This window comes from Polypterus senegalus, chromosome 11, assembly GCF_016835505.1.
Source record: "Polypterus senegalus isolate Bchr_013 chromosome 11, ASM1683550v1, whole genome shotgun sequence".
Taxonomy (NCBI): domain Eukaryota; kingdom Metazoa; phylum Chordata; class Cladistia; order Polypteriformes; family Polypteridae; genus Polypterus; species Polypterus senegalus.
In genome coordinates this window covers 53,605,331-53,628,932 of record NC_053164.1, presented here as the reverse complement: position 1 = coordinate 53,628,932, position 23,602 = coordinate 53,605,331, and the positions used below count along the sequence as shown (strand labels likewise).

Here is a 23,602-nt window from a genome sequence, read left to right as displayed (position 1 = left end):
TTTTCACTTTCACAAAAATCTCATTCCCCTTCTGTTTATTTTACTGAGTCTGATGAAATCCATCCAGCATTAAAACAGCATCTGAAATAAAAGGTCGTAAGTAAACCAGTTCTGTGCAGTACCCAAAATATCATAACACCCAAACTTGTAACTCGCAATGAGATATAACAGTTCAAACAACTTGCATGAAAGCAATAGAACATTTCTCATTTTATGAAGTCAGGCCAGGTCTGAATCCTTTCTGCTTTACTTTTATCCTCACTTTGGATCTTCACCTTTGGAAGATTCTTTCGCATTATTTGGGAAGGGAGTGGCCTTGTGGTGCCTTTCAAATAATTTTAATGTAATAAATAATCAAGCAACATTATAAAGTTTAAAAAAGAAAGAGCAAGAAAAGTGTGGGTGCTGTCATCAACAGCTGTCTGTATCAGAGCTTAACATAACCGCTCACTGATCTTTAAACATTCACAGTGTTTGTTCTCATGAGCACTTGCACCAGAGTTCAGCGTAAACAAAATGCAATATATTCTGGATTTGTTCATATTCAAACATGAAAAATATGTTTTTAGAGTTGGCAGCTGTTTGAGAATGACATTCTCTTAATTACATAGCATTCACCACCTGGTTACTGCATTACAGCCAGCAGCTCCGCAGCAGGCCTCAGGTAATACACAACCCTAACACCACAAAGTTTGTATACACAGCAGATCCAAAATGCAAACTGTATTGGTAGTTGGGCTTTCTCAGCAGTTAGACTTAATGTGGCATTAACTTGCTTGAATTGTTTGCATTGCAATGAAAATAAATCAAAGGACAGCTATGTTATAACATATATGTTCTAGCTGAGAATTAGTTCCATGCTAAATACGCAAACTGTCATTTTCAATAGATGATTTCTTGCTCCCAGAAAACTATTGGATTATTGTTGCAGTAATGATAATGAGGTTTTGATATGTTTTTTGGAAGAGAGGTTGGTTCTGTGATTGTACAAATATTCCCAAGCAGAATGCTTAGAAGAAACAAGTGCAGAATTTACATCAGCTGCATCTGATACGTTTTTTTTAATATAACTGAGACTTAAACATTTTTCTTTTGGCATTTGTGATTAATAAATACATAAAAATAGAAATGATAAGACACAGATTACAGCTCTAGCTACTAAATTTAGCCAAGGGTATTATGATTATTTAAAAATGGTTGCATAGTAGAGGAGAGGATGAGAAAACTGTGTGGTGATACAAGTGAAAAAGCAATATAAAGTATGTAAAGAGACAGAAGTACTTAACATTCAAAGCTTCATTCATCACCATCAGTGATTCACAGTTTATTCATAACTGATTTGGTAGTGGTGATTTATAAGGTCAGGATTTGAAACTATGCCCTTGAAGTAAAATTATAGCAGTAATGGTGTAGACCGCAATTTTCTAAATGTAAACTAGTGGAAAAATGTTTATTTGTAAACTGTAATAGAATGGCAGGAATAATAAAACCACAAAAATGAAAATCCAGTCAATCATGTTTTATTTGACAATGCATACAAACATAGTATTGCCCTTAATTTAAAAAATAACAATTAAAATATTGCTTAAAAATTTTACTCTCCATCACTGAGCATGTCTGTTCATTTGTTACCACATAAATTACTCACACAGATAATATCTTTACAGTGTATTGTACAAAGACACCTTTCCCTGCCACCCTAATATATGACAAAGAGTGGCAAAGTCAAGGTCTTTACCAGAAAGTGTGATTAATTAATCAAAGCATACAATGAAAATATGATTACAGCAAAAACACAAAGTGCGACTGCAAATGAACCATCTCTACCTTCTAAATAGGTCAGCCTGTTTCCAGATTATGAGGTGGCTTGACAGTCCACTTACCCACCTCCTGAAACACTCTATTAGTAAAGCACCACGCTCAAAGACACAAACTGATTTTTTCATTTCTCATTTCACTGCTGGGAGATAACATCATGGCCTCATCGAGGATTTATTCCCCACCACACACATTTAATGTTTTTCCGAGGTGCTAGCAGAGGACATGGTTTGAGTGAGTGAGGGTGAGTTCAGATCATCCCTTCCTTATACTTGAAGCTGCTAGAATTAACTGTGCTTCCCTATGACCCTGTAATGTAAAAGAATCATAACAGAAAGCATTTTCAAGCCCACGTCATAATATTCATGCTGAATGAATTGATGAAAGAGGTGAAATGAAAAGCAGAAAATCTGAAATCAATGTTTAAAATACTGGATGTGCATTAGACCCATTCAAACCAAAATAGATGTAGTGTACCACCCAGTCCGAGAATTCAAGGCCAGAGCTATTACTTGAATAACTTTATTGCCTATAGGACACATTTTTGAAACCCCAGTAAATACTGCGTTTATTTTATTTTGAAACAATATCACAATATATTACCCTTTCTTCTGAATTAACAGTTTGCTGTTTATTTGACACAGAGATGTTTATCAGGCTGTACTGAACTTCCTGATCCTGTTGAGAAAAAAAAATGTCATTCAACTAAAAAAACTTACAGAGTTGTTTCTAGTGGCATAGACAGCATTAGAAGACAGTAATACATTTCTATCAAATTAATTTATAAGAAGGACATACCAACGGTCGTGAGCTGTCATGTCCACCTTATGACACACTTTCATGTTTTGGAATCTTAAATGTAGACGAGTTTTTATTACGTTTATTTTACTAATTAACCAAACGTTCAAAATTTCTGGCTTGATGCACATCAAGGGTGAGTCTATTGTTGCCAACAATAAAATACATAAAGGAGATTCAGGGATATCAAAAAATATACAGTATATCTGGTGCACATTTTACTTAAACCAAAAATGGGTATTGTATGGATTATTCTACTGACCTGTTGCTGTTTGTGTTCTCCTGTAGAAACACCTGCTACTGAAAATAAAATAAGAAAATAAAATTGCCAGTTTAATAACATATTGTAGACATACTGTAAAGAGTGGGATTACAGGATTTAAGCCCCAAGCAGATGAACTCATTATTAGACATAGAATATTGTGAGGGCAAAATTAAGCCCTCCATTTAACCATTCATTCATTATCCTGAACAGGGGTGCAGGGAATTTTTTTCTTTTGACATTTATGATTACTTAAAATACAAAGAGCACAGAAAGGAGGTAGACACAATTAAAACATTCTTGTATGAACAACCTGAGGTCAAGTACTAAAATGATATTACACAGAAGTGTCAGAGCAAAGGGCTGACAAACTTCATATTCTTTATACTAAGGAACCGCATGTGTTATTGCCACTAAAGTACACACTTTGATACAAAATAGGAGTTACATGCCAGTATTTTTGGGTTAATATGCATAGGAAAAATACTGTTACTGTAAACTTGTGGTGACATCATTTAGCATAAAACATCCAGAACAGAAGGTGCACACAGATAAAAGAAATATTTAATAGATAAATAAAATAGATAAATAAAATAAAACTTAAATACTGCCAGAAGCTGACAGGGGTGGTGCTGAGGGAAATGAGCAATGGAAGCTAGAGGGAACACAACCTGGCAAGTACCTTAGAGAGAGACGGGGCCGAGACATTGTGGGACATCCATGTTTAGTTTGAGATTAAGTTTGACTCTTACAGGGTATGTGTACAATGAGATCCTGCTACTTTTCATATGTACAATGAGATTCCCTACTTTAATGCATCTCACACACTAATGACAGTGGTATACTGTATAATACAAATTACAGACAATGAATAATAAAACACTCATGCCTCAGTTTTCATGGGGTTAGTTTGAAGGTGCCATCTATGGAAGTAGTCACCCTTTTTAACTCAATACACATAGTACAAATGGTAGAGACATTGTAACTGGTACCTTAAACAGATTCCAAAAATTAACAACATTTTACAAAATGACATAATCAGTATTTATTGTAATGGCCCTTGGTCCAGACCTGAAAAGCCTCTTCCTCCAGGCCTTTATAATAATGCAATGCGCTTGGGCACCGACCCATCATAAATATTGGGAGGAAGGGGCAAAAAAGTGTACATTACACCATAGATAATAATCCAGACACAATAATGATAATAATAATAATAATAATAATAATAATAATAATAATAATAAAACTGGTATAGCATATGTCCAGAGAGTCAGACATGACAAAGTAAAATTAAATGATAAACATGGCACCGCAATTCCAGTGGTAGACTTTGAATACATTACTGAAGAGTAAGTATAAGCATTTATCAAATGGTCTTACAATAAACTTGTGTTAAAACTTCATAAATCCTGTCCTGTGTTGAACCGCATTATTTATGATTGATGATGATTATGCACAGAACAGTAATTATAGGTACATTTCTAACATTGCCACTTTTCTATAGAACCGCTCCAGCATCTATATATATAATTCACTAAGTCGCCCGACCATGGGATACGCACGACAGAACCCCACCCACCAACTCACAGAGCCCCGCCCACCAACACTAAGACCAGGGGATACGCACGACAGAGCCCCGCCCACCAACTCTAACCCTCCTCCCGCGTCATGGGATAGACATGACAGAGCCCCGCCTGCTAACTTTAATCCTCCTTCCGCGTCCACCCTCATTCTCGAGGCATGCGTACTGCCTGCTCATGTGCCCGCACGTAACACCTCACCAAACACAGCCTCAGTCATTTTCGTCTCTGCTACAGTTCATATGAACCTCTGAGCCACGTTGACTTTTCATTGTTCTTTTTGATTCCAGCTGCTTTTCTATATAGATAATCGACCAAGTCGCCTGACCATGGGGTATGCATGACAGAGCCCCGACCGCCCACTCTGATCCTCCTCCCGCGTCATGGGGAACGCACGACAGAGCCCCACCCGCCATCTCTAATCCTCCTTCTGCATCCACAACCCTTCGCTAAATCATACAAGCACTTGCATGAAATCACTCAGTCTAATCCAACAGCATCTGTACGATTGCTTTTCGAGGAAAACACTAGGCAGGATTTACGATGATACAATGCCCTGACATGTCACACCAATGTTGCAGCGATTTTCGTCGGAGAAGATGGCGAACCGCCTGCCGAAAGGAACATTTGCATCTGTCCCACAGGCAACTCCTGTAAACAGATTTCCACGCTCAATATGAATTGCGATCCTATGGTTTACCCACTTTTATTCCCTTATGGAGATATTGTCTGGCACAAAGAATTACAACATGTTCCCGATAAAAGAACCACCAAGCGAAGAAGGCTTAATCAATGCCAATTTTATGTGTACAGATTAGCAATGAAGAATACATTTAGTATTTTGCACTCCACCGGCGAACTATTCCAACAGTACGTCGTAGATGCATATGTTAAAACATCTATCTCAGATTAGATCAACAAGATTTGCACGTGGAACAATACAAAGGACTGTCAGACGCACTGCAAACAAACACTGAAAATAACAACGTACATGTAGACAAAATGATCATATTACCATCCACATTTCCAGGAAGTCCAAGATACATGCAACAAAACTATCAGGATGCCATGGCCATAGTACGTAAATTCGGACAGCCTCATTGATTTCACATGTAATTTCACATGTAATCCTGCTTGGCCGGAAATTCTACATGCACTGTCGGATACCCAAAGACCGGAGCACAGACCAATCAATAACAATATATATATAATATATAATCAATAACATCTTTTTGAGGTTGTTATCTATACTAATAAAAGGCAAAGCCCTCACTGACTCACTCACTCACTCACTGACTGACTGACTCACTCACTCATCACTAATTCTCCAACTTCCCGTGTAGGTAGAAGGCTGAAATTTGGCAGGCTCATTCCTTACAGCTTACTTACAAAAGTTGGGCAGGTTTCATTTTGAAATTCTACGCGTAATGGTCATAACTGGAACCTATTTTTTCATCCATATACTATAATAGACTTCTGCTCGATGGCCGTGGGAGGCGGAGTTATGCGACACGTGAACTAACGCAGTGCACAGACAAAAAGCAACAGTTCCAAAGAGTGCTGAACAAAAAACGAATTACACAATTGAGAAGGCAGCAAAAAAATATGAAGCGTGTGACACATACAAGCATATTCATAAGTGCAGCTACTGCGGAAACAAAGCACACGGTGGAAAAAGTCAATGTCCCGCTAAAGGAAGACAGTGTAAAAAAACACGTGCATGCAGTGTGTTACGTCTCAGATAAAGAGGAAGACGAGCTGTTTATTGATGCAGTAAGAAACGAATCGATGAATGAAACCTGTTATCTTTACAATGATTGACAAACACGGAATGTAACTTGAACACAACACATCCTCCAAATACGAACCTGATTGAAAGAAATAATGATAATCAAATCCTTGATGACAGCAACACTCATAACAGTGACAAAACTATTACATTGACAATCATGTTACGTTATTTTTAAAATGTTTCCTTTTCTTTTTCATAACTTCTTTAACACACTACTTCTCCGCTGTGAAGCGCGGGTATTTTGCTAATTGATTATATTTACGTAATAGAATTTCTGAAGCGCGGCCTTCCTCATACCCACATGCTGTTTACTCTTCACAATAATTCTAACAGCCAGTCTTCAGCCATGGTCAGTTGTACGTGGCTTTTTCTAGGGTTAGATCTTTCGACTCATAATCTGTCGTCACCACCAAAACACCTAATCAAAACTGCGTCTTTCAAGAAGTATTTATTTCTTCTTGATTTCTGAACTCCTTTCTCACTGTTTTCCGTTCTTATTCTTACACCGCCATATGCTACGGCGGGCTTCGGCTAGTTTCTCATAATTTTTAAAAAGTGGCATATAAATAAGGCACTGGATGTTTCATCATGTTTGGGCTGCAGAGCACAAAAGGCAGACATGAGAGGGCTGAGCAAACTGGGGATAAGATGCAGCATGAACGGTCTAACTGTGTGTAATTCTTAGGGCTCACAATTAGCTTTTTTGCTTTTTTATGCAAAATGTTAAAAAAAAGTTACATGACAATGCCGTCTTCTTTAATGTGCTGTCTGAGGCAATTGCCTCTTCACCTCACTCCATGTGTCAGTCAAGCCCGAAAATGTCATTATTTTGCCCTGCTTTTTAGTAACAGTTGAGATATATTGTGCCTATTTAGACTCATCAGTGATGATAACTCCACGAAAATTTAAAGTTGATGACTTTTTTTACAGAATCCCTACTGATGTAGATAGGAGTGTGGTCTGCCTCCTGCTTTTTGCAGTCCAGGGCCGGCTTTAGCATTTTGGTGCCCTAGGTGAAGCTGTAAATGACACCTCAGCACCCGTTTTGCTTTGAGTTAAATAATCACTGCCAGATCTGTACATAGAAACCTGGAGAAATGAGAGAAAAGCTTGGATTGAGGAATTAGACATACAGTATATAAATGAAAGACGTGTGTGTGTGTGTCCAGTCCATCAGTGCGATATGATTGGCCAGTTTTGCTTTGGTGACACGTTTGAAATAGGAGGTAGGAAAGTGAGACACATGAGGAGGAGTAATGGAATAAGAGGCATGTTGAGAGTTTCTTTTCAAAAATGGGAAGTATTAAAGTAGATATGCTTTAGTCAGTCATTCCTAGTAATGCCTTGGAATGACATTGTCTGGGAGGCAGGCTTTATAAGATCATACTCAAAAGAAGGAGCATCAGTCAAAAGAGGTCCAAGTACATCAGGATAAGGGGGACATGCAATGAAGTACATTTAGTCACACATGCACGTCTATGGATCTCCTCATGGGCTCTGTTAAAGTATGTAATAACCTGTAGGACCATGAGGGGGCACCGCCACTAACTCAGTCTTCTTCTCTCCCTGAGGCACCAAAAATCTGCTCAGTGATGGCACTTAGTTCCACCCCTTCCGATCCCTCAGGAAGAAAGCCACAAGACATCCTTGAAGGAGGAGTCCTTTGCAGGAAGAACCTCTCAACGATTGACTGAGCCTTGAAAATCTTTTTGTTAACAATTTTCTTTAGCCCAAAGTTGGGACAAAGCATCGCCAAGATGGCTGTTATTTCTAGTTTTGCTTTTGCATTAAACAGGATGACCAAATATATAAATCAGGTAGATAATCAGAACACAATAACATCGACATATAGTTTTGATTTACACTTAAAAAATAAAGGGATTAATAAAATAGGTAAATTTTGAAAGAAATTTTTGTAAAGTAAATAACAAGCAGTGCAACATGAGGGTACCTGGGTAGGTCACTTTAAAAAGAGAACATTGCTTGATTTTAACACAATTGAGCAATAAATCTTTGACAAGCTGTTGTATATGCTATGATGGCTTCCTCACTAATATAATTTGATTTTATCAAAACAAGCCATTTTTTGCTAGACCACTTCCATGACATCTTAAATAATTGAATTTACATTTGATAGCTTCCCAGCATTTTACTTTATATTTTAAACTGAAAAAGCACAATGGATGCCCATTACCAAATAAACAAATATCAACATTTCACATTAAAAATCATCTTTGAATTATTATTTAAACATTTGAGCTTTTAAAGTCTAAAAATGCATAGTCCGTGTATCAAATTCATACGGCAGGGTTGCAGACAACTAAAATTGGTCAGATGCAATGAAGTGAATTCGAAGGAAAAGAGATGGCAATTTAAATTGTTCTAGAGTAGGCTTCCAGATAAATAATTTATTCTTCAATACTATTGTTTGTTAAGAGGATTTCTACCCTTTCTTTATTGTCTAATTAAACATTTGGTGTGAAATATTAAAGGCACCTACTAAATATACTTAGATAAAATATTTCTTACCAGTAGAATTGTTATTTCTGTTCTTCATCCTATACAAACAAACAAACAAATTAATTAAATAATTTAAAACACTTTTTTGAGTAATACAATATATCCATCCATTTTCTGTGTCATCATTATCCAGATTAGTTTTGTGGGGGCCTGGGACTATCCTGGTAGCTTTGGGCACAAGCTGTGAACCGACTCAGGATGGGGCACCAGCCCCTCACATCAAATACTCACTCATGTGGGGAAAGTTTGAGGGACTAAGTAGCCAACAGGCATGTCTTTAGATTGTGGGAGAAAACTACTATATTTGGAGAACAGCCCACGCTGACATAGAAAGCTGTAGGGCATTAGTGCTAAGCACTGCACCACATGCAATATGATGAATATGAACCTTAAAACTAAGTTACATTTTACAGTATATACAGTCATTTAGTAAGTCTTGTTTTTCAGCAAAATTACTTTCATATAATATACATTTTTACTATAATAATTTTACCAACTTCTGTACTAGTGGCACACCTGAACAGCAAATACAATTTCTACTTCTCTAGGAAACCTCAATCCATCTCTTGTTTGTCTAGCAAGCTTGATTAGTTTGGAGCCTGGATACCCAATTTTTATTTTTACTTGAATTCATAAGATTCTTGTAGCTATGAGAATTTTTTTCCTGAGCCGTTGGACTAATAAGCAAATTGATTATAGATAGATATTTTGGTATACATCTGTCATGTAAACTAAGGTTGATTTCTGTTTTGTGCTGATTACTACAGTAATAGGATCTTCTAAAAATACTTTAGTTATCTTTAAATTCTTAATATAAAAAGAGTTAAATGCTTGTAACATGACTGTACATTTAATGTCACTGTTCTGTGCAAGAAATTGTTTTATTGATTCATTCATTGTTTGGCTAGTCTGCCTGCATTTAGAAAACACTAGTTTAGCAGTTTTGAAGGGGACAACTGCAGTGTAACCATTGTGCTATTCTTGTATTTTTGGAGGTGGGGTTGAGTCTTTTCTGTCCTTGTTTGGAGACCAGAGAAGACCAGCACGTGGAGCATCCGGTATACAAGGCCTGGACAACTGCCAAACCCTTTGAAGCCAATGGATGGATGATGTCATCCGTCCAGAAAATCCTTTCAGCGCAGTGACAAAAATGGCAGACTCTATAGCTCAAGATCCTACCTTGATATTGTCTTGCTATGGTTTCCTTTCGTCTGTTATACAGCGTAAATAGTCATTAAAGAAAGCTAAGTACATGTATATATCTCTGATGTGATTTGTAACCGCCGTAATCACTGTGGGAGGGATATCGCCTTTTAATATCATATTTCTATATTTTCGGTTACTTAAAATGCCGCAATTTAAAAGAACGTATTCCAATTAGGGAGCTTTTACTTCTAAAGGAAACAATGCTTCATCCAAAAATTGGTAATATGAGGCTACTGTCGTCACTACATAATATTTAGATTTGTGGAAGCTTGCTTCCAGGAGGTCAATAAGTGTAAAATTTGGCAACACTTCCACCACGTGAATATTAGGATCACTTTAGCTGAAAAGTAGATCGCAATAGGAAGCAAGAGGAGTATCAGGTATCATTTAGAGATCAAGTTGAGAGAGAGAGAGAGAGAGAAAGAGAGAGAGACAAGTGCATACCAATCAGACATAAGGGCAAGGTGGTAAGATGTACAGAGTCACCAGGGATATCAACCCCAGTGTTACAGGTCACTGAACAACACCATTACCCTCCTGGAATTCTTAACCAGGAACTCTGAATTAATAGGCAGAGATGAGAATCTGCAATAGGTCACCACTAAACCAGCCTCCAGGATTTATTTATTTGAAATGTTAAGACACGGGCTTACTCCAGTGGCAGGAATCATTTGGTCTTCCAGAAATACGGGCATAAGAGACAAATACTATATTGAGGAGCAAAAGTGACAAGGTGGTCTTCTCTGGAGATCTGCCAGTTCCAGACTGAGGGGATAAGAAGATTTAATGTGCATCTTATATCTTAGTGTTGGATAGAAGGACATGGGATTTTTGGAAACTGGGTTACCTCAGAATAAAAATGATCCGTACTCTTTAGATGGGTTATAGCTGAAACAGATGGGCACTGATGTTTTAAGAATGTGCCTGACTAGGCTAGACAAGAATGGTATAAAATAATATCCTATGTGTGGTAACAGGCAGTAATATTAATGAAGACATAAAAGATAACTTTGAAATTACTAGCCTATACAGAATATGAAGAAAAATTAACTAATTCAGTAAAATTGCTTGCATTAATGCTAGAAATATTGAAGTTAATCAAACAAGTTATCATCATATTGTGACACTAGAGGGCACTGTCGCTCCTCAAACCCTGCAGACAAATGTCCAAGACACCAAGTAATAGCACCAGGAAATATTTTATTTTCTTTTCTCCTTGATATGGTGCCACAGTGCACCACTACTACCACCACAATAAACAATAATACAATCACAATATTCCTCCTCACCTCCCAGAAGCTTCATCACACTACCACCCAACTCTGGCTCGCTTGCTGGGTCTCTCATAGTCCTTTATATAGTCCTTGACCCTTCTGTCCGTATGATTCAATAGCACTTCCGGGTCAAATGAAGAATTGTATTTTTACAAAATAAAAATCCCCGCATCTCCCTGCAGCGCCACATGATGGCACCCACGGCAGCCAGCAGGGCTGTGAATCCAAACTCCATCTCCCATGATGCCCTGTGGGACTCCGTGACACCCCTAGGCTGCAGGGAAGAAGCCATCTGGCGTCCTGGATATGTCGGACAGGATGAGCTGCAGGCCATGTATCACAATAAATTTTATTTTATTTACATTGAGCTGTAGAGAGATGCAGATTTTCTCTCCTGTGGTAACACAGATACTTACATATTCCCACACATATTTTCTGTATTGTATTTTACCTATTTTTAGATTTCTAATTAACTGTCACCCTTACTGTAGCTGCTTTCTCCAAAGCTAATATTTTTAGCATATCCTCAAGCTTAAATTTGTTTAAAATTAAAGTACAGGCTCAGATAAAGATTTTTCTGTGCTGCTGAATTATTCTGTTGCTCCATCCAAAAATTGTTTTCTATTTTTCTATTTTTTCCATTTCATTTCTCCATTCACATTTTTGAACATGCTGTATTGAATAGTCTTTTTTTTTAATTAATCAGAAATTAAATCATACCTTTTTGTTTTAGTCTTGCGGTACCATATCCCAGCTCCAATTAATGAGAAAATAAGCAGTGTAATTAAAAATCCTGTTACCAGATAACCCGCTGAGTCTAAAATAAAAAAGAAAATGCAAAATTGGTAGAAATTACATACGTACGATAAACATGAAGCTATGACAATTTAGCAGTGTTTTCAATGTTTTAATTCACAATGTTTTCAATATTTTAATTCATATTGACACTCAAACTGATGAGAGCTTAAACTGGATGGTTTATAATTTAAACATGTTAAAGTATTTTCAGGTCTGATAAATCTATTACGGGTACAGCAGGTGACAGTGCAATTGCATTCTTGCCCCACTAAATTAATTTATAAGGACAACTTCATGTTCCTTGACTCATATTGGTTTTTCCCATCATCATGTTATTAAACATGAGAAAATGCCTGCACATATCTGACTTATGTTTTTTTGCTCTACTGTCTCAACTTTGTGCCTGACCTGTGTGTTTTAATGAAAAATTGGATGGAGTCAGCTCCACAGAAGTCAGCTTTAGGGATTTGCTGCCCACTTGTATTGTTCATCCATGTCTCTGGTTACTATTGATGTATCTTTTACTAGCTGACCATTTCTAGACACAAGTTTATACCCAATTCTGAACATTTTTGCCATACTATGAAGTCTATTCTATTTTTCTAGGTTCTCTGACTCGGTCAGTCTCAGTTTTAAACTTGCTGATGCAATGAATCCCTCAAGATTGAAATTTTTTTATTCAACATAGAATTTCTTCCTCACTATTTGGACATTCTCCCTGTTTAAAACCCATATTTATTCGTATTTCTTGTAGAAAGTGTAATGCAGCTTACGCAAGTTAAATAGGAAGAAAGATGGTAGGTGATTTTTGTCTCAGAAAACTAAGGATACAAGAAATGTCCAAATTTGTAGTAGGAAATCATAATCATATAGTTGACAGTAGTACAATGTCAATAACAGGCAATGAAGTAAACACCATACTTTAAGTGTAAAAGCAGATGATATAAAAAAAAGAAAAGTCATGCGGTTTTTAGTTTAAATGGTTGTGAGCCAGAAAACAAACTGTCCCTGAATCTATTGGGGTGAGTATATTTTTCAGGGGACATATACTGAGTGAAAAGTAGGTTCTGTTGTTTCACTGCCTAATGATAGTTCAAAAACAAGCATACACACCAAAAAAATAGATGGCAGGGGATAAAACACTCAAGTATTCGAGGAAAATATAGCAAATACCTTGATTTGGAGTTGTGCAATGTTTGTGTGTGTGTGTGTGAGACAGAAAGAGAGAAAGAATGTCAGCAAGAGATATGATCAAGCACTTAAAAACAGTACTTGCAACCTTTAAAAAATCTGTGCCTCTGCATCTTCACTTTGATCTACTCACAGAGTTGGTGAAAATGAGTGTAGATGGTGTTGCCTCTTCAGTCTGAATAATGGACAAGGCAGAGAAAAGATAATTGGGGCCCAATGGAGGGAGCAATGGATATCAGAGTTCTGTTGGAGGGTGGTCTAGCAAGAAGACAGCGCCCAGAAGTAAACCTTACATGATGGAGAGACACTGCATTTCACTAAGTATTAGGCCACCCTCATCAGTGATGGTAAAATATCAGTCTAATAATGCCATACAAAAATCACACAAAATGAAGATCTATGAACATTTTTTTTTTGTCATACTATACAACCGCCAAAGGACAGTATTAAAAAAATACATTAATATCAACCTCAACATCAACCTCAAATGCTTAACACTGAATGCAGAAATCTGAATTAGAATTCATTCATGGCTAATACATAACAGACAACATTCAACACATTCATAATTTCAATTCAAAAACATAGATATTAGGTCTACAGGCTGGGGTGTCCCCAAACGTTTAATTTCCAGCTTTTGTTCAAAAGGCATAATCCATCCATTATTCAGCCCACTATATCCCAATACAGGGGAGGAAAGGCAGGAAACAAACTCCAGGCAGGGCGCCAGCCCACCGCAGGGCGCACACACACACACACCAAGCACACACTAGGGACAATTTAGAATCGCCAATGCACCTAACCTGCATGTCTTTGGACTGTGGGAGGAAATGTGATTTAGATAGGAATATACAGTAAGTAACAAGCTGGTTCAGTTTGCAGATGATACCAAGATAGGTGGATTAGCAGATAATTTGGAATCTGTTATATCATTACAGAAGGACTTGGATAGCATATAGGCTTTGGTAGATTTGTGGCAGATGAAATTTAATGTCAGTAAATGTAAAGTATTACACATAGGAAGTAAAAATGTTAGGTCTGAATACACATTGGGCAGTTGGAAAATCGAGAGTACACCTTATGAAAAGGATTTAGGAATCATAGTTGATTCTAAGCTATCGACTTCCCGACAGTGTTCAGGAACCTTTAAGAAGGCTAACAGAGTGTTAGGTTATATACTGTAGCACAGTGTGTGGAGTACAAGTCCAAGGAGGTTATGCTCAAAAATTTATAATGCACTGGTGAGGCCTCATCTGGAGTACTGTGTGCAGTTTTGGTCTCCAGGCTACAAAAAGGACATAACAGCACTAGAAAAAGTCCAGAGAAGAGTGACTAGCTGATTCCAGGGCCACAGGGGTTAAATTATGAGGAAAGATTAAAAGAGCTGAGCCTTTACGGTTTAAGCAAAAGAAGATTAAGAGGTGACATGATTGATGTGTTTAAAATTATAAAGGGAATTAGTACAATGGATCGAGACTGTTATTTTAAAATTAGTTCATCAAGAACACGGGGACACAGTTGGAAACTTGTTAATTGTAAATTTTGCACAAACATTAGGAAGTTTTTCTTAACACAAAGAACGACAGACACTTAGAATAAGCTGCCAAGTAGTGTGGTAGACAGTAAGACATTAGGGACTTTCAAAACTCGACTTGATGATTTTTTGGAAGAAATAAGTGGATAGGACTGGCGAGCTTTTTTGGGCTGAATGGCCTGTTCTAATGTTCTAATGATGGAAACATACTCTATGAATGATGTAATGTTTCATGAATACTATGCATCTCTATATATTAATCAAATATAATTAAACTAATTACTAAAACACCTATGATAGCATTTTGTGTTTATTTGCAGACAATGTTATTGACTAACCACAAAATTCTGGTTTCCAGTAGTCGATGTGAAATTGGAAGAGATTTATGAAAACTAGTAGTACAGTATACAGAAAAACTAAACACTAATTAATACATCACTTTGAAAAAAATAAAGTAAACAGAAAGAGATTGCTTGGAACTGCATAATTTATTTGACAAATTTTTACAAACTTGGAAAAAGGTAATTGTTCACTCATGGACTGTCTGTATCTTAATTTGATTTACTATATAAGTACTGTCTTGGTGAAGGTTATGAAGCCATGAGTTTTTCAATCTTTTCTCTGAACCATAGACACAGCTAGAGGGTCAATGCCTCAGCTACAATCAATTAATTTGGCAATGTTTCTGTTCCACCAGAGACATTTGTTTGAGTATGTTCATTTGCCCTCAAACTTGTTTGCTTAAAGTAGTTGAATCAGCTTTAGAAATCATCCTAAATGCTGCTTTTTGGAATGTTTCAGTGTTTTGTGCTCTACCCTCTATTCAGATAGGTTTGTGTTTCTGGACTAATATTAGGTCATGAGACAAAAAGCCTACTTTTCAGGATTTATGTGCCCCCTGCAAAATATAAATATGTATACACATACACATATGAATAAATTGAAAATGAAGTGATTGTGATTAACATTTACACAGCATGTTAATTCACCTTTAAAGTTGTCTTTTTTCTGTGATATGGTTGCCTTCTCCGAAATTCCTTCCAGACAGTATTCAACGTGGGATCCACAAGTCCACTTTCCCTCATACTTAGTTGCTGCAATTGAAAGACAATTTTTCTCAGGAAGGGAAATGTCAGCCATATCATGACTGATTTTCTCCCCATTCAATTGCCACTCATAATTTTTTTCGGATATTGGACTTCCATCACAGTAAGTACAACATAGTTCAAAAATGTTGTCCTTTTTCACGACTGAAACAGATGGTATGCCATTGTGAGCACAAGCTGTAAAGAAGGAAATAGATCTTTGTAAATCCATTAAAATATTTGATTTTTGCCTTAAATCTCTAATATGTACATTACAGAATATTATATAATACATATTTTGTAATGATAATAACATTGTTCATATCATCCATTTACTTCATTTTTAAGCCTGTTTATTCTACTACAGTGTCACAGGAAGTCATAACCTATATCAGCAGAAATATAGGAACCAGTCCTGGATGGAACACCATCCTATCACAAGGTATGCTCCACTCAGCTGGAACCCTCACTCAAACTGGGATAATTGTAAATAATAATAAACCTAACAAACATATAGTATTTAGGTTTTGGAAGAAACTTACATAAAAATAGTGAGATATAAAGACTCCATAAAAGAGCCAAGATGTGACCCCAGGACTGTGGAACTGTTAGATGATTATAAGGTTACAAGGAGAATATGTTGGCAGCATGACATGTAAGGGAGGAAAACTAGGTGGGACTCTTGTCTATCATAGGGCATACTCATACTCACACTCACACTCACATTTTCTAACACAACACCAATTTAGATTTACTACTTGTTCTAACACCACCTGACTTGTAGCCTAACTCTTTACCCACTACACCACAGACTTGTGAGGGCTGGAATCTGACAGGGGTATCATTTGAAACACCAGCAGTCCAGTGCAAGGTTCCTACATGTATGCACACATCCACATTCTCTCATACCTGGTGAACTTAAAGTTGTCAGTTGACCAAAAAAGCATGTGACATGTCTTAGGAACATGGAAGGAATACTCGATTACACTAACAAAAACATGCATGGCAGAGAACAAATAAGTAAACTCCACACAGAGTGCACCCAAGTTAGGATGTAAACTACTGCAGCAATATCACCTCTAATAATTATTGTTGGTAAAATACATTCAGTAGACATCTTTGACAAAGGATACATATAATATTAGAATACATTATAATTGTTTATTGTATTTTTTGCAATTGCAAAATTGGAAGGTTAGGTTACTTACTCTGAGACACATAATTAGTGAAAACTGAAGAATTTACCCGTGATTTATAGTCTAATTTCCTACTTATTAAACTACACTGCCTTTTGAGCAAAGGAAAGTGAAATTAAAGAAATAGAAAACCAGAGCACCTGGGAAATCCACAATAAAATGCGAAGAACATGTGCACTTCACATAAAAAATAATTTGACTTATAACTTATAAAATCCAGGACTTGAGTGAGGAGTGATGTGAGACAGAAGTACTAATCTCTGCACTTTGAGTTGACCAAGTCTTATGAATACAGAAAATAACATAATGAAAATTAAGGTTAAATTGACCAGTTGTTTCCTAGCTGACATTTGTTACATGTAGTTTATATTATTGGCCACACAGTGGTTTAGCAGAAAGTGTTGGATTCTTAAAGATTTTGAAAAGTAGTTACATTACAGGCTAGAGTGCTGTCTAAGTCAGGTCTGTATGTTCTCCTGGTGTTCAGCTAAACTGAGTCTTTATTATTCCCATGCACTCGAGATTTTTGGGCAGAATAGTGAGTATCATGTCACTTACTGTATTACTGTCTAACATCTTAGCTAACTTAAGGTGAATAGCTGTGTACAGTAATTTAGAGAAAAGCTATAAAAGAATAAGGATAATCCATAAGTTAACAGTTTTTTAGATTTACAATTTGAATTCACTTTTTTGCTAACATGAATTTCGTGCTTGATTAAATGGACACATTTCTATAAATCCATACCTGGTGATACCTCCACAGTAAATGCTTCATAATGCATGTTATGGCTACTGCAATTAAATATTCCAGTGTCACTCATTGTTACATTTTTTAGAACCAGTTTAATGTTGTCGGAATTTTCCAGGTGCAGTCTGTCCTTGAATCTCTCTTGCTTTACTGTACCATTTTTATCCTCATCAATGTAATAAATTTCTCTTTCTGTCTCTTTCATATCTCCAATGCACCTCTGGTATCTTGGAGTCCACTTGCAGGTAACTGGTAATTGCAGATCTTTTAATGCTAAGTGTATATCTCCACCGTGGCTTGTGTTAAAATGACTACCTTTAAAAACAAGATGAGATAAAAGTTTTCCATCAATCTTCATGCTATAAATTAATGAGTTGTTTTAAAGAATTTCCTATTCTTTATTGATGAATTAAAACTTGATATTGCAATATGATTACATTTAGCAAGTAAATTATTATCTGAACATTACCATTCAAGCCTTAAAGGACAATGTAGGCTTTTCCAGAAGCAGACTCAATGCAGGATCTCAAACACAATATAATGCAATTTACAAAACAATTTCTTTCTGTATAGCCCAAAATCACATAAAGGGTGCCACAATGGACATTAACATGCCCTATTTTTTTACATTCCCCCAGCCTTGACTCTCTAAGAAGACAAGAAAAAAACTCCCAAAAAACCCTCATAAGGAAAAAATAGAAGAAATCTTGAGAAAGGCAATTTAGAAAGAGACCCCTTTCCAGGTAGGCTGGGCATGCAGTGAGTGTCGAAAATGGGGTAAATACAATACAATACACAGAACAGAACAGAACACAAGTAATCCTCAATACAATACACTAGTACTGTAGTACAACAGTAATAGTACAAGTACAGAGCAAAATGCAAAAGTGGATTAAAATACATAATAGGATTTTGATTTCTTCAGGGTTCTGGAGACTTTAACCATCAAGCTGCCTCCCCTCTACTGGCCATTCCACAGCTTAGTCAGTGCTAGGCCAGCCAATCTGATAAAAGGATCCTTCTACCCAATGGTACCAGTGCTCCTCTATCAGAGATGACTTTTCCTTAGGCAGGCAATCAACTTGGAATTAGGGCAGTGACACCAAGTGCCACATTTGAGTAACATAAAAGGGCAGCTACAGTTATTTGTTTCCAATTATAATAAAATTAATACATTGAAAAGAAAAAATAGAACAATTCACACTGAAGGAATCTCACACCAAGCTGGAACCAGGGTGCTTTGAGTCACACCATGAAAACTTTTGTATTTTATTTTTGACACTGTTTAAATGCAACTTTACACTTTTCATGTGGAATGTGTTTCTGTCTTTTTAAAAATACTCTTCAAAACTGATCAATGATTATCCCTTATTTTTATTATCTTTAGCTTAATAAAAGGTTTTGTGGACTACCTCCTTTGTTACACTTCTGGAAATGAAAATGCACAGGTTGGCATTTACACTTAAGCTCCGTTTCTTATAATCACCACAAAATTAGTAGTATGTTAGATTTAATTATGTTCATACCTTGTGTTATGGTGATAGTGGGAGCTCTGTGTGTCCCCAAATCATGAATAAAAGCTAAGGAGACAAAGTTACTTGGAATACAATGTATAAAACCAAGCAAAGGCTGCCACACTGAACACTGGCAATATATCCTGTGATAAGGACGCTGTATAGCGCCCGACCAAACACAGACTCACACTGAGGCATGTGTAAAAACACAAAGGACTTTTATTTTTCTTCAGCTGGAGGGCACGTCTTCCCCATGAACCCCCCCAGCCACAACACAGTCCCAATCAAAAATCACAAACACACTCACGTTTGGCACCACCACTCCTCCTTGGCAACCTCGTCCTCTTTCTCCTGATTCTGGCTCTGGAGTAGTGGTTGCTGGCCCTTTTTATAGCCCACCTGGAAGTGCTCCAGGTGCTTGATCATCTTTTTCTGATTGCACTTCCAGGCGGGGCTGTATAGTTGTCCCGGCCAGCTCAGGGACCCATGCAGCACCCCCGGCGGCCACACCAGATCCCAAAAGGGCTGTGGAGAACTTCATCTACCATGGAGTCCTGCGGGAAACTGAGGCACCATCATTAGCCAGAGAGGCTGCCACCAAGCGTCCTAGGGTAGGTACTGAGGAGCCCATGGTTGCTCCCCCAGAACATATGTAGAAGGGGCATCCCGGCTGGGCATTGGCCCCAGCCACCTGCCACAATCCTTAGACGCACCTTCTGTACCATTTATTTCTCTGGCCTGTCTTTCATCTACTAGTTGGATTTTCGCACAATTCTCATTCCCAATCCAAGCTGAACTACTGACTGTCTGAAAGGCACTTTTAAGCTGCTGGTGGGTACTTCTAGGGTATGTCCTAGACGTAACTTCCAGGGTCAAGACCGTGTAATGCAAAAGAGTTTTGTTTTATCAACTTGCCTTTCTTCTAGTGTATCTAGAAGCACTTCACTGACATCTGTTATCTCTTCATTATCAAGCTCCAGGAGAGCAGTTTCTTTATCCATGTTACTTCCCACAGCCTTTTCTGTAGTAATCGTCTTTAATTGGTAAAATACAGAAGCAGTGCAATAGATGTTTGAATTGCAAGCACAATATAAATTAGTATTAGTAAGGGGGATCTAATCTATTTTAGAAGCATTTGGCACAAAGCAAGAACCAGTCCCAGGCAGGTAACTGTCCATTACAAGAAACACTAATGCATTTATCATTTATCACCCTTGGCCTATTTAGAGTTGTTTTGTCTTGGTAGAGTAATATTTTACTCTACTTTCCCCTTTTGTATTATTAATATTTAGCCTTTGTCAGAATGCCTCAAATCTCAAAGACTTACCAATGTTTCTAAGGTATTATAGTATATAACTTCTCCCCACCTTCCCTTCTACATGTATAACCTCAGGCAATTAGGTGTAGTAAAAGACAAGCAGGAGTTAAGTTACAATTTAAACAATGTATTATTGATAATATTCATAAATAATAACAATATGCAAAGTACATTTGAATATTGGCAACCATGCAACCTGATAAATGGTGATGTGTAGTTTCAGCCGGCACACAGACTTGTTAGTTACGTAAAATTTCTCTAGTTAAGGCATCATTTGTGGTCAGCTTTCTTCAGAACAGGCCGCATGCCTGTCTCAATATGGCTGCAGAGCTGCACTCTTCATTGTGTTGTCCTTTTCAGTTCATGGTGTGAGATGGTCTTTCATCATTTGGTAAGAGAGAGGGGGTGAGGTAAAACAAGCAAATTTATAGGTTTCTGTCCAACCCCTAGAGCCAATAGGGCGTTGTGGTACTTAAAGGCTTCTGATACAAGCCAGTTCCAAACAGCCATACTTCAGACCAATGGGGGAACAGAAAACATCTTCACACCTGCCACCCCCCAAAACCTTTTGTTGAGCTAAAGTTTGCCAGTTAGGCAGCCTGGCTTTCCTCTGGGGATTGACTGAGAATCCTGCAAAGAAACATTTACCAAACGTGTTTGAGGCACTTCCCCCCAACCCTATCATACAATTAAAAAGAGACTCAGTCCTATAGTGGGGAAGGGGTTCTTAAACCATCAAACCATTGCTGTTATTATCAATAATGTAATACTAATATTACATTGCTTTGTCTAAGTTACAAATGAAGACATACAAAATATTTATCAACTTGTATGCAAAATTTCACATTACAACAAGAGTCATTGGCTAAATTAAGCTGCATGTCTTTGGAATATGGAATAAAACTTGGAGAAAACATGTTTAGACACAGAGAGAGTGTTACTCCACGCACATAGACAGTAACAAAGGCATTTTTTCAAACCAAGTATCTTGGGCCAGTGAGACAGAAACACTAACCACTGTAACACTGTGTTGCGCAATATAAATGTTACTGGAATTAATTTGGCCTGCACTTATTTCACAACAAAGTTTTGTAAATCATATGATTATTATTTCTGCAATTGTATTATTCATTATTTTTTCATTTCATTTATACTTAATCACCCATGTGAGTCACAGTTAACTTACTCTAGCACAGTACTTATCAAAAATAGTTATTAGCCCTTACCATCATCTTACAAACATACCAGAAATACAGAACCTGATGATCTGCATTTGTCAAAACAATATCTTATAGAAATTGAAATAAAAATGCCAAACTTGCACACATTTGTAGAATGTGAAATAAAAAACTCACAATTATTATAAGAAAATGAAACTAATGCAGATTGATTGTGAAAAATGTAGATAGACAAATTAGTAATCCTGAAGTGCAGCATTTCTGCCTAGTTCGTTCCTCCATCCACTCATTATGGATCCCATTTAATGCAATCCATGGTTCAGATGGGGGCAACATGCAACACAAAGCAGGAGACATCCCCAAGTGGGGCAACAGTCTGTAGCAAAGCACATTCAAATACACATACACAGAGGGCAAATTACAATGAAACTAATGTGCATGAAAACCCAGAATAAGACCCCCACAGGGCCCTGGGTGACATAATGAATAGAGCTCCTCAACAAATCAGATATACTTTTATCAAAGAGACACAGATGTTTCATGTTATTTGCCGGTTATGGTTGCAGCGTTTGGAGATAAATCATTTCAAAGAGATATCCCCCTTGGTGATTTCACCATACAGACATTAGAATGTTTGGACAAATTTGGTGAGCTGGACCCTATTTGATGGTTTCCATGCTCTGAAACTTGATTGCTCCATCGTTTCACCATATGGGGGCTTATGGTGCCCGCACTCTTGATCATTAAATCAAGTGGGGAGACAGATGCTATTGAAAAGGCCCTGAGCATGCACCAAGAACAGCCTGATGATAGGTGTGCCCCTACGTAACTGTGTTTGGGATGTGGGAGGAAAACCAGCATATCTGGGGAAATATTTCTACAGACACAGAGAGAACATATGCACAAGTTTAAAAGAAAGACACTGCTGTTTTTTCACAAAAATAAACAGCAATGGTTGAACACCATTTGACTCTTGGCCAGTGCTGTTCTCCCCAGTACTTTATGAATTTATTCGATGTGAAGACTGGTGGGATTCTGTCCCCTGAAGATGGTTAAAGTCATATTACCTTTCTAAGCAAACAATGCTTTTCAAATACTTCCCACTTAAAGAAATCCACCAGTGTTACACTTACTAAGAAAATCGTTATTTTGAATACTGCCTTTTCTAATAATAAGCATAATAAAAGTGAAGCCTTGGATAAACACATTCATAATTTATTCACACTAGACCAGTTCAGTGTTACTACTGTAATTAACCTTACAGGCATGTCTTTGGTACTGTACCATAAGGAAGAAAAACATATTAAAAACAGAGTAACACAGTAAATGTTAAATTTAAAAATATTAAATTCAGTTTTCATTTGCAAATTAATTTATTGTAAATAGCAATTATACTATACCTTAAATATTATAAAGAAAATTATACAAAATTTTGATTTTAAATGATATAGCGTAATAAACCCAAATTACAATATTATTGCTATAACCATTAAATATTAGAGTAAATGAATAAAAGAATAAATTATTAAAAGTTTTAATTAATCTAAACTATCTTACTCAAACTGCAAAAGTCAGTACCTTTCTTTCACTATGGATCTATTGTGCTGCATTTGAATTCCTGTTTTTTTTTTTATATATTTAGTTTATTCATCTGTGTAATACAAAATGTATTTATTCTACTAACCTTTACTGCATCTCACAGAGTTCCATAGCAGCATGCTTACAATCAGCAGATAAATCATTATAGCGATCCTGCTTTGGCCGTGCAAATCTTAAAAAAGCACAAAAGG

The 23,602-nt window shown here is 36.9% G+C and overlaps 1 protein-coding gene across 2 annotated transcripts; it reads right to left on the bottom strand.

Moving 5' to 3' along the window:
* Positions 1 to 1,504: 1,504 nt before the first annotated feature.
* On the bottom strand, positions 1,505 to 23,602 carry LOC120538991. 2 transcript variants are annotated; one of them, XM_039768648.1, is made up of 7 exons: positions 23,497 to 23,602; positions 17,800 to 18,117; positions 15,763 to 16,056; positions 11,971 to 12,067; positions 8,780 to 8,808; positions 2,879 to 2,916; positions 1,505 to 2,496 (listed from the first exon to the last, which is right to left on the bottom strand). In XM_039768648.1, exons 1-7 carry the CDS (start codon positions 23,552 to 23,554, stop codon positions 2,392 to 2,394), a joined length of 939 nt encoding a protein of 312 aa, XP_039624582.1. In that variant the 5' UTR covers positions 23,555 to 23,602; the 3' UTR covers positions 1,505 to 2,391. The 2 variants fall into 2 exon arrangements, with proteins under 2 accessions (XP_039624582.1, XP_039624583.1); XM_039768649.1 differs by having other exon boundaries at positions 15,763 to 15,867.